The sequence below is a fragment of the Piliocolobus tephrosceles genome, chromosome 1 (assembly GCF_002776525.5).
Source record: "Piliocolobus tephrosceles isolate RC106 chromosome 1, ASM277652v3, whole genome shotgun sequence".
Taxonomy (NCBI): domain Eukaryota; kingdom Metazoa; phylum Chordata; class Mammalia; order Primates; family Cercopithecidae; genus Piliocolobus; species Piliocolobus tephrosceles.
In genome coordinates, this window is record NC_045434.1 from 95734118 (window position 1) to 95746769 (window position 12652).

General features: G+C 41.8%; 1 protein-coding gene across 6 annotated transcripts; it reads left to right on the top strand.

Annotated features, from left to right (window-relative positions):
- Positions 1-3395: 3395 nt before the first annotated feature.
- Positions 3396-8395, top strand: CD1C (CD1c molecule). Of its 6 annotated transcripts, none has more exons than XM_023214152.1 (6): positions 3396-3746; positions 4748-5014; positions 5697-5978; positions 6212-6490; positions 6828-6918; positions 7071-8395. In XM_023214152.1, the coding sequence occupies exons 1-6, from the start codon at positions 3686-3688 to the stop codon at positions 7090-7092; spliced, it is 1002 nt and encodes a 333-aa protein (XP_023069920.1). In that variant the 5' UTR covers positions 3396-3685; the 3' UTR covers positions 7093-8395. The 6 variants fall into 6 exon arrangements, with proteins under 6 accessions (XP_023069920.1, XP_023069921.1, XP_023069925.1 ...); XM_023214153.2 differs by having other exon boundaries at positions 3398-3746; positions 4751-5014; XM_023214155.2 differs by having other exon boundaries at positions 3612-3746; positions 4783-5014.
- The last annotated feature ends 4257 nt before the right edge of the window (positions 8396-12652 follow it).

Sequence of the window (12652 nt, forward strand, 5' to 3'; positions counted from 1 at the left end):
ACCACTTACTCCTCTCCCCATTGCATTTTATATCAATTTCAGATTCTTGCATCTATATTTACAAATATTCACCGGTGTGAAGAGTCTGCCAGTTTCCCTTCTTACACTACGTCCACCCTTCCTTTTTAGGGATTGATATACATAAACTCTTGTGTATAAAATTGTCATGCCTAGGAGTCTGGATTGTTTCATGAAAGCAATTGGAATATTTTAGGCTGGTAGACATTCTCAGGATCACATTTCCCGTGGCAGCGCTGGGGCAGAGCGCTGCATGGACATGGAGGGATATGGACTGTGACACACAGGCAGGGACTGTGGCTGTGATCTCTGTCCACATGATGAAAGCAGGACTACATAACAGTCAGGTCAGAGAGGAAAAACCGGATGGAGGGAGAGAAATGACATGGTGACTGTGTGAAGCAAAGGAGAGGGAAGTTTCCAGAGAACTCACATTTCTACGTGTCTATTTGAATGCGTATTGCCATGAAGGGTTGAGGGTGTTACTCACTCTTCTAGGTACCCTGAGGGGGAATTTCCCCTAAATACTTTTTGTTTTTCTTCCTCACCCCTTAACCTTTCCTCTGAAAACAGACTGATTTATCTCACTGATCAATTCAGGAGGGAAACTGGGCAAGTATACATCAGCACCTCCTCCTGCCCTTTACCTCTGTGGGCAAGTTTCTCCCCAAAGGCTCAGTTTCACTCTCCTCCTCCAGGCCCTAGCTCTCACGGGAACAGCTGCTCAGGTGCGGAGCTTAGGGTTTATCAGCATTGCCTGAACTAAGTGAGTGTATTAGTCTTCTTGGGCTGCCCTAACTCAAGGCAATAAGCTGGGTGGCTTAAACACCAGAAAGTTATTTTCTCACATCTCTAGAAGCTAGAAGCACAAAATCTCCATCTGGAAGATCTCCATTAGTTTCTAGTGAAGCCTCTCTTCCTGGTTTATACACACAACTGCCTTCTCACTATGAGCTCATACGGCTTTTCCATGGTGGGTGCACACATACACACGTACACACACACACACACACACACACACACACACACACACACAGAGAAGGAAAGTGGAACAGCACTCCAGTGTCTTTTCTTATAAGGACACTAAGCCTACTGGATCAGGACCTTATCCTTTAGACATGAGATTGACATTACTTCGTAAAGGCCCCATTTCCAAATATAATCACACTGAGAGTTAGGGCTTCAACATCTGATTTTTTTTCCCCTTGGGAGGGTACACAAACTTTCAGTCCATAACAATGAGGAGGCCACTCCATTTAGGGTCCAGTATGAGCTAGATCACTTGGATTACACACTTAAAGCAAATTATCTAATGGCACTATCAGAAGTCAAGATTGACCATTAGATCCATCTATCTCAAGTTATTTTCAACTTGTTTGCTTCTGAATTCAAGAGGGCAAAAAGAATGATACTTACTGGGTTTTATAATACTATCCAGTATAGCTAGGTTATGTTGCAGTTATAAATAAACTTTAGAAATTGGAGGCTTAACACAATGAAATTTATTTCTAATGTAGTTAAACTGCATGTAGATCAGGCTGCTTTTCTCCGTCTGATAGCCTTGCCATTTAGAAATTTGACCGCCAAGCTGGTACTGCAGGGTAAGATGATCAGATGTGATATTTTCAGTGGTCAGGACTAGAACTGGCTAATGCTTCCAGCACCACACATTCCATTGCCCAGAAGTCAGTCCAAGACCTTAACCCAACTATTAGGAAATAGGAGGGTTGCCTCTTTCCTGTAGGACCATGGAAAAAAATGTGAATAAACACATAGTGTGGTATCTGCTATTGTTTTCTAAAACCACAAACCAAGCATTTGCCATTAACAGCACAAGATGGACAAAGATAACACCTGGTGCTTATGAATGATTTGGGTAGGGCTTGAACTAGGTATTGCTCTCAGATATTGTAGCTCATAGAAATTGCCACATATCTGTGGCCATCAGAGGAAGAGCTCATTGAGAATGACTTCCAGCCTCACTGTTAACACTGACAAACTTAAGTAAGAAATAGTGTATACATCAAAGTACCATGTTGTACACAGTAAATATGTAGAATAAAAATAAATTTAAAACAGAAACAATGTTACAAATGGGATTTTTCTTTCTTGACTTCCAGGGCTCAAAAGATCCTCCTGCCTCTGCCTCCCATGTAGCTGGGACTATAGGCATGTGCCACCACATTTGGCTAACTTTGTTGCCCACTCTGGTCTCAAACTCCTGGGCTCAAGTGATCTTCCCACCTTGGCCTCCCAAAGTGCTGGGATTATAGGCATGAGTCACTGTGCCCAGAACAAATTCATGCCCAGATTTGAAGTGACTGCTCCAATGCATTCTGTGAGTAATTGATATGATTTAAGAAACAGTATAATAATAAATGTATTTCTTGGATCTCAAAAAGACTTTGTGTTCATGTATTTACATATATTAACCAGCCAGGGTCACTGATAAGTCACTGAATACTTCATATAAACTATTTAAATCAAACATTGACAAATGCTGCCCTTTTAATACAATGTATTTTGATCAGATCTCAAAACAACTTAAATTTGGATTTTTATGGTCTCCCTATGTATGAGTTCTTCTGAAAAGCTGCATGTTCTGACTATCACAATCCTATACAATTCCACACTATACAGAATTTTCAGTCCTTAGCTGAAATGCATGCTGTTCTTCCAGGACTTCAAATTATGGACTTCCCAAGGGGTTAGCCAGTCAAAATGCTTCTCTAGAGAATATAGTTCTAAGTAGATTTGTATTGGGATTCTATACATTGAAATTAAAATCACAATGCATTTTATTTTTTTGTTTAAACATCTTCTGCAATTTAAAACTCTTTGATAGAAGAGATTACATTGTTAATCTCTGTGTGTTTACATGCCTAGTAAGACACTGGTACCAACCATGTACTGTGTAATTTTTTAGTGAATGACTATACAGATTAAATGCAGTAGAAGGGCTTCTTTATATTTGTTATGGTCCTATTCATTCTGAATGGCTGCAATTTAATCTCTAAGGATAATTTAGAGTAGACTGTAGCTTATACAATTGTGCAGGGAAATCCTGGAAGATGTAAAAACAAAGTCTCCAATTTATAAAAGAATCAGTGAGAATGAGGAAATGAGAAAGATGGATGAAAGGGGTGAAACTGGAAAGAGAAAACTTTGAGGACATTCAAAAGGGGGAAAGAAAGAGTGGAGTGATGAGAAGAGGGGACACTATGGAGAGTGGAGGCAAAGTTAAGTAGAGAAACTGGAAGAATTGTGATCTATTAAAACAAGCAGGAACCAGAGAAAATGATGTAGTTTCTCCTTTTCATCTTACAAATGACATGCAAAATCCAGAAGGATGAAGTGACTTTTCAATGCCGCACACCGCTTTGTCTAAGTCAGTTGAGGAAGGGAAGTAGATATGTTGGAGCTTAGTGGGAGAGCAGCTGGAATCCTGAGAGAAGAGAGTAACTTTAGATCAGGGCAGGTGGGGGAAGTGAGAGATTGAGTAGGAGGCCCAAGGTTGAGGGAAGCAGATCTTCTTAGATGCTGTCAGTGGCTGATGGGGAAGATGGTTGGTATAAGGAAGTCAGAATATAGATAGAGAGGGATAACTTTGCTAAAAACAGAGATCAGCAAACAACTTTTCTGAGAGAAAGAAACATCTGCAAATGACATGCTGTTTCTGCAGTTTCTGTTGCTAGCTGTTCTCCTTCCTGGTGGTGACAATGCAGACGGTAAGAACATCATTGTTAGCCGCAAGGTTATATGTACCTGGGTAGATTGTGGTGGGCTTTCCCAAGATGGATCAATGGAGATGCCAGAATGCTTGCCATCTGAGCGTATCTGTCTCCAGGTCCAGTTTACTCTTTGGGAGGATGGTGGCAGAGCATGGGCTCTGTGTAAGGAAAATGTTATAGTAGTGCTAAAGTAGTCATTAACATTTTTCTGTGGTAACTGGTTCACTTTCCATTTCCTCTCCATTTTCCGTTAAAACAAGCAGGGCCCAGGAAAATGATGTGGTTTCTCCTTTTTATGTTACAAATAACATGCAAGTTCTAGAGGGATGAAGCAACCTTTCAATGCCACACACCACTTTGTCTAAGTCAGTTGAGGAAGGGAAGTAGATATGTTGGAGCTTAGTGGGAGAGCAGCTAAAATCCTGAGAGAAGAGAATAACTTTAGCTCAGAGCAGGTGGGGAAATGAGAGACTGAGTAGGAGGCCGAAGGTTGAGTGAAGCAGATCTTCTTAGTTGCTATCAGTGGCTGGTGGGGAAGATTGTCTGTTGGTAGAAGGAAGTCAGAATACAGATACAGAGGAATAAGTTTGCTAAGAACAGCAACATCTTTTCTGAGAGAAAGAAACATCTGCAAAGGACATGCTGTTTCTGCAGTTTCCGCTGCTAGCTGTTCTCCCAGGTGGTGACAATGCAGGTAGTATGAACATCTCTGTCAGCTGCAAGGTTACATGTATCTGGGTAGAGTGTGGTGGCCTTTCCCAACACGGATCAATGAAGATGTCAGAATGCTTGCCATCTGAGCATACCTCTCTCCAGGTCTAGTTTACTCTTTCGGAGGATGGTGGCAGAGCATGGGGCTCTGTGTAAGGAAAATGTTATAGCTAAAGGAGTCATTAACCTTTCTCTGTGGTAACTGGTTTACCTTGCATTTCGTATCCATTTTCCTTGCCTCTCTCTCTTTTTTTTCCTTACACTACTTGCCCTCCTTCCACCAAAAGCAGCCCAGGAACACGTCTCATTCTATACTATCCAGATCTTATCATTTGCCAACCAATCCTGGGCACAAAGTCAGGGTTCAGGATGGTTGGATGAGTTGCAGACTCATGGCTGGGACAGTGAATCAGGCAGAATAATTTTCCTGCACACCTGGTCCAAGAGCAACTTCAGCAACGAAGAGTTGTCAGACCTAGAGTTGTTATTTCGTGTCTACTTATTTGGATTAACTCGGGAGATTCAAGACCATGCCAGTCAAGATTACTCAAAATGTAAGTTCAATCAACTAAATTATGGGAGTTCTTTAGAATGTTCTATTTATGGGAAATATTCTCCACTAATTTCTGGGTCATTTCCCATTATCCATTCCTACCATAAAATTCTGCATACATGAACCTTTTAAGGGATATTTCTGATGTTGACTCCCTCAAATTTCCTAGGCTCTTGCTATTTTTGCAATTTTTTTTCTTGTACTTTGTTATCTTCCCCCTGCGGTCTCCCTCTGTATCCTACAATCCAGAGGCACACAGCTGTCCCACTCTGTGCTTGACTTTTAAAATAAAATCTATTCCCCCATTCAATTTCTTCAAAGATCTATGTCCACAGTTCAATGACCATTATGACCAATTTCATGCATCATGGAATGCTATCCTCCCACCTCCCTCACACAGGCTCCCACTTCACCCTCTATCCTATATTATGTGGCTCACCTATCATTTTTCTACATCTTCCTCGGCCACTTTTTCTTGTTAATTCAAGGCATTTATCTCCTATTGTCCCCCTTCCCTATCCCCAGCAATTTTTCTCTCTTGTTTCTGATTAAATGTGTCTTTGGCTTACTCTCACATCCACATAAAGCTTTTTTGCTTCACTTCCTGATACAGCCCTAGGTTTTTATACTGTTGTTTTCACTTTTTTGTTTGAAGTCTTTTTCTCATTCTTCCCTTCCTCCAGATCCCTTTGAAGTACAGGTGAAAGCAGGCTGTGAACTGCATTCTGGAAAGAGCCCAAAAGGCTTCTTTTGGGTAGCTTTCAACGGATCAGATTTACTGAGTTTCCAAAATACAACATGGGTGCCATCTCCAGACGGTGGGAGTTTGGCCCCAGGTGTCTGTCATCTACTCAATCATCAGTATGAAGGCATCAAAGAAACAGTGTATAATCTCATAAGAAGCACTTGCCCCCGATTTTTGTTGGGTCTCCTGGATGCAGGGAAGATGTATCTGCACAGGCAAGGTCAGTAGTTTCAGCCCCTTCCTCTAAGATTTTTCTGTTCAAGTCCTGCCCCTTCTGTTCTCACCCTTCAAACTCAGGACAGGAAAGAGGACAAGAAGCAGAGGGGTTGCTGAGTAATCATTTCTTAGAGGCAAGAAAAAGATAATTGTGCATATTCATGTGAATTACATCAGCATGTGGATGTACGCTGTGTGTAAGTTTCTTCATCAGAATACTTTTTTTGCTCTCTGCAGTGAGGCCAGAGGCCTGGCTGTCCAGTCACCGCAGTCTTGGGTCTGACCGTCTGTTGCTGGTTTGTCATGCCTCCGGCTTCTACCCAAAGCCTGTTTGGGTGACATGGATGCGGAATGAACAGGAGCAACTGGGCACTAAACACGGTGATATTCTTCCTAATGCTGATGGGACATGGTATCTTCAGGTGATCTTGGAGGTGGCATCTGAGGAGACTGCTGGCCTGTCTTGTCGAGTGAGACACAGCAGTCTAGGAGGCCAGGACATCATCCTCTACTGGGGTAAGATTGGAGGTTGGAAGTGTAGGTAGGTGATTCTTGAGCCTAGAGGGTAGGGGAGAGGAAATTTTGAGGACAGCAGACCTAGATGAGGGATTGTAGGAAGAAACGTAGAGGGTAATTTAAAGAACAGTGGAGTAAGACCTGAGGGATACATGGATACTAGAGATTTAAGGGGAAATGAGGAATCCTTCCTTGAGTAAGTTTGGGAATAGAGTGACTGAAGTAAGATAACTGATGCAACTCATTCAATGCACATGTTAAGTAAGGAAATCAATAGATGGAGTAGAATCAGCAGTGAGTTTAAAATGGCATCCATGTATCTTTCCAATATGTGCAGGACACCACTTTTCCATGAATTGGATTGCCTTGATAGTGCTGGTGCCCTTGGTGATTCTAATAGTCCTTGTGTTACGGTTTAAGAAGCACTGGTGAGTTTTTTGTATTTCCTCCTCTCCTCCCAGTTTCTTATTTCACATTCTATTTTTAACTCTTTTAGCTTTTCTCTATTGACTACTCCACCTTATTCTCAGTCACCACCTCCAACTTATTCAGGGTTTCTCCCATTCCTGTTCCTTCACAGCTCATATCAAGACATCCTGTGAGACTCTTCCCCGACTCCCCCATTGTAATAAGAACCCAGCAACCCAGGAGCCTAGTACAACATAGTGATGCCATCCCGTCGACTCTCCATTTAAATGGTTTCTCTTTCTGCCTGAAAAACATTTGTTAATATAAATCAAATTATAATTTAGAATGGTTTTCTTGGAATCTCCACTGTTTTAAGTAGCACTCAACCTTCAAAGCCCATTTCTAATGTCATTTCCTCCAGCGATCTTCCTTGACCCATAATGAACCCAGAGAGTCCCTCAACTGTTGTGTGCATGCAGTACTTCCTACCCTGTGTTGCAGCTACTTGGGTCTTTCACTTCACATTTTTAAGCTTTTTGGAGGCAAGGATCATGATAAATGTGCCTTTCCTGCATATGATGTGCTCAGTGAAACACAAAACAAAACACCATATCTAAGTTGGATTAACTGTCATCTTGGCGATTTTTCTCATTATATTCCTTCCCCATGTTGTTGTAGCATTTGAAATACTTATGCTTCTCTTTTTGTTTAAATGCTTCACACCTAGCAGATAAGTTCCATTCTCCTTTAGCTCCCTCATTTTTTCCTTAAACATTTAAGGAAAAGTGCAGCCTTGTGCCTGGATACACTTATTTTCTAAACACAGAGAATTACAAATGCAAAGAGATAGACAGAGAGTGCAAGTTATGTGTGATGATTAGTGGTCTGCAGTTATGTCACAGAATACTTAAGAAAGAGGAACGAGAAAGTTGGTCCTCAGGGTTGGAGTGGGATCAAGGCAACTGTTGTGCTGTATATGCAAGACAAATTTCCTAAAGCACTGTGCTATCGGAGATAGCCTTGGCTAAAGTTTAGTCTATTTAGGTTTCATTCACTAATTCAACTAATATTTTTTTGGGTACTGAGTTGAGACAGGCACATATAGTTTCTAAACTGGTGGCAGATAAAACAAATGAGATTGTGTCCACTCTCCTGAAGTTGCAATGTTTGCTTCCTCAATCTGTCCATGATTCTTTTATATTGTTTTCATTTCTTTATTTCTTTCAACAATTTTTAAATACATTTTATTGATGTATAATTTATAGTAAAATTTGAGTCTTTAAGTATACAGTTCCATTTATTTTGATAATTACATAAGCCTATGTAAATAAAATCACAATTAAGATATTAAATGTCATAACCCCTCATACATGTTTGTAGTCAAGCACACCGCCAACCTGGCATTCTTGCAACTACTGATACACTTTATGTCACTTAAGCTTAAACTTGTATTTTCTATGATTTTATTAAGATAGAAATAAACATACCTACTTGGTATTGGCTTTTTTTTCTTCAATTTAGCATGTGGTTGTAAGTAATCCATGCTGTTCAGTGTATTAGTAACCATTCCTTTTTACTGCTGCATAGAATTCCATGTATGGATATAACTTTTTTTGGAGGAGGAGGTGCCTTCCCAGATCTGGCAGGGCCTTTGTCTCCTTGTGCCCACTCACCCAGTTAGGGTCCTGCTTCCATTGCTCATTTCCTTGGCTCCAGGAGGCCCTAGATGACTCTGCTGCACCCTTAGTCACCTTGTGACCTACAGATACTGAGAGATCAATAGAGAGGATGCTAGGACACCCAGGAAACTGGGAAATAAAGCCAAAAGTATATAAAATTAAACTTATTTTTGAGAGAAGAGACAAGATGGATGACTAGATGCAGCCAGGAAGAGTTTCTCCCACCAAGAGAAAAGATCATCAAGAAGAGCAGTATATTCTGAGAAGATCATTGGAAAGAAGGCATTGAGAGTGGATAGTGGGAGAATGCAGACCCTGGGCTGAAGGGGGGAAGAAGCTGCGAACCCTACACAGGGTTGCCAAACACTAGGACTTGTTTCTGGTCCTCAGTGGCTTCTAGGGAAGGGTTTAGTTAAATAGGCATGAAGTGGTCCACTCTAACCATGAACCTCTGGATTCCTAACTGCAGGAGACCCCCACGACCCACACAGACATTTGAGTTGGCAGGGAGAGCTACTTGCAGAGTTGGCAGGGACAGGACTCCAGCTTCTATGGAACCCAGAGGGTTTGGTGTGAGAACAGCTGCAGTGGAGCATGGTTAGGGATGTCCATTCCCCAAGGCTTGCCATACTCCTCTAAGTGGTTTTGACCCCTTTGTTGACTGTTAGACCTAGACAGAACAGGGCTACCATGCTATTTGGATGGGGCTAGACTGATCTAAGTCCCCCCAAACCCCCATGTCTGCTGGCCTCTCCCAGTATCCCTGCCTGTCTGTACCTGCTTGCAGCATAGCCTCAGATGCTCAACTGAGGCAGTTCTCAGAGACCACTGCCATAGGTCTTTCACTGGCTGACCTTGCCAGACCACCAGAGAGCTTCTGCCACTGGCCTGTCATCAACATGCACCTGCTTTCAGCACCCGCATCTGCTTTGCTGGCATGCACACATAGACATCACTGCCTTGCTACCACTTTTGTGCACACATGCGTGGAGGTCTCATCACCGCTGTCCTGTCCCCACTAGCCCACATGCATGCATGTACCCTGCCACACTACCATCCCTGGTGTACATGTGCATGGACCTTGCCACCCTGCTGCCTCACCACCACCAGCATGTGCGTGAGTGTGGACCCCAACATGCCACTGCCCCACTGCTGCCAGTACATGCATGTGAGAGCAGATCGCCACTGCCACTGCTCTTATGAAATATTTTTGCTGGGACCCCCCCGCTCCGTTCCGCCATAGGAGTGTTGTTGCTAGTGGACTGGGAACACCTTGGACCCTCCAGTGAAGCAGGTGCTCAGTCTCAAGGGGCCAAAGAACAAGGTTCTGGGCCTGGTCCCAGGCCCTCAGGCTTAGAGCAGATAGCCAAGGAGTGCTGAGCTGAGCCACAGTCCTCTGAAATTGTCAAGAAATAAAGCTAGCTCACTGAACCAAACTTATATTATAGTCAAACCCTCAAGGGCATCAAAGAATATAAAAGCCTAAAGCCCCATGAAAAGGACAGCAACTGTAAAGGTTAAAGGAACATCAGCCCACATAGATGAGAAAGAACCAGTGGAAGAACTCAGACAGCTCTGAAAGTCAGAGAGTCTTCTTACTTCCAAATGAACACACTAGCTCCCCAACAATCATCCCTAACCAGACTGAAATGGCTGAGATAATAAACATAGATTTTAGAATCTGGATGGCAATGAAAATCATGAGATTCAGGAGAAAGTTGAAATGGAATGTAAAGAATTTAAGGAATCCGGTAAAATAATACAATAACTGAAAGACAAAGTAGCCACTTTAAGAAAGAACTAAACTGATTTGACAGAGCTAAAATTTCACTAAATAATTTTATAATACAATTGGAAGTACTAAAGGCAGAATACACCACACTGAGGGAAGAATCTCAGAGCTTAAAGACCAGTTCTTCTAATTAACTCAGTCACATAAATAAAGAAAAAATAATACAGAAGGATGAACAAAATTTCTGAGAAATATGACATTATGTAAAGAGACCAAACATATACTCACTGATGTCCCTGAAAGACAGAGAGAGTGTGTGCAAACAATTGAAAATATGTTTGAGGATATTGTCCATGACAATTTTCTCAACTTCACTATAGAGGTCAACATTCAAATTCAAGAAATTCAGAGAACTCCTTACAGATACTATACTAGACAACCATCCCCAATTACACATAATAATCAGACTATCCAAGGTCAATGTGAAAGAAAAAAATACTAAAGGCAACCAGAGCGGAGGAACAGGTCACCTACAAAGGGACCCCAATCAAGCTAACAGCACATCTTTCAGCAGAAACCTTAGAAGCCAAAAGACATTGAAGGCCTATATTCAGCATCCTTAAAGGAAAGAAATTCTGACCCAAAATTTAATATCCAGCCCAAATAAGATTTATATGTGAAAGAGAAATAAAATTCTTTTCAGCCAAGCAAATGCTAAGGAAATTTATTACCACCAGACCTGCCTTACAAGAAATCATTAAGGGAGTGCTAAACATGGAAATAAAAAGACCCTTACCAGCCACCACATAAATGCACTTAAGTAAACACACCAGTGACACTATAAAGGAACTGCACAATCAAGTCTACATAGCAACCAGTTAACAATGATGACAGAATCAACTTCTCACTTATCAATATTTACCTTGAAGGTAAATGAGCTAAACACCCCACTTGCAAGGCACAGAGTGGCAAGCTGGATAAAGAAACAAGACCTGGCCTCATGCCTGTAACCCTAACACTTTGAGGCTGAGGCAGGCAGATTGCTTGATCCTATGAGTTTGAGACCAACCTAGGCAAAATGGCAAAACCCTATCTCTACACACACACAAAAAAATACAAGAAAATTAGCTAAGAATGGTGGCACATGCCTGTAGTCCCAGCTACTTAGGAGGCTGAGGTAGGAGGATCACCTGAGCTTGGGGAGGTGGAGGCTGTAGTAAGTTGTGATCATGCCACTGCACTTCAGCCTAAGTGACAGAGCAAGACCCTGTCTCAAAAAAAAAAAAAAAAAAAAAAAAAAAAATAGGCCGGGCGCCGTGGCTCACGCCTGTAATCCCAGCACTTTGGAAGGCGGAGACGGGCGGATCACGAGGTCAGGAGATCCAGACCTGGCTAACATGGTGAAACCCCGCCTCTACTAAAAATACAAACAAAAACAAAAACAAAAACAAAAACAAAAACAAAAAAAAACCTAGCCAGGCGTAGTGGCGGGCGCCTGTAGTCCCAGCTACTCGGGAGGCTGAGGCAGGAGAATGGCGTGAACCCGGGAGGCGGAGCTTGCAGTGAGCCTAGATCGCGCCAAGGCACTCCAGCCTGGACGACAGGAGACTCCTTCTCAAAAAAGAAATAAAAAAAGAAAAGAAAAAAGAAACAAGACCTACCTGTTGTCTTCAAGAGACCCATCTCACATGCAAGGACATCCATAGGTCAAAACTAAAGGGATGGTAAAAATCTGTCAAGCATACAGGAAAGAAAAAAGAGCAGCGGTTGCTATTTTTATTTCAGACAAAATAAACTTTAAACCAACAACTATCAAAAAGGACAAAGAAAAACTATTTAATGATAGAGGGTTGAATTTAATAAGACTTAGCTATCCTTAATGTATATGCACCCAACACAGGAGCACACAGGTTCATAAAACAAGTACTGAGAGACCTACAAAGAAGCTTTGGTTATCATACAATAATGGTGGTAGACTTCAACACCCCACTGACAGCATTAGATAGATCATCAAGGCAGAACACTGATAAAGGTATTTGGAACTTAAACTTGACACTTGATCAAAAGGACCTAATAAACATTGACAGAACACTCCACCCAAAACCAAAAGAATATACATTCTTCCCTTCTGCACATATTGCATACTCTACGATTGGCCACATGCTAAGCCATAAAGTAATTTTTTAAAATTATACTTTAAGTTCTAGGGTACATGTGCACAATGTGCAGGTTTGTTCCATAGGTATACATGTACCATGTTGGTTTGCTGTGCCCATCAACTCATCATTTACATTAGGTATTTCTCCTAATGCTATCCCTCACTCAGCCCTCTAGCCCCTGACA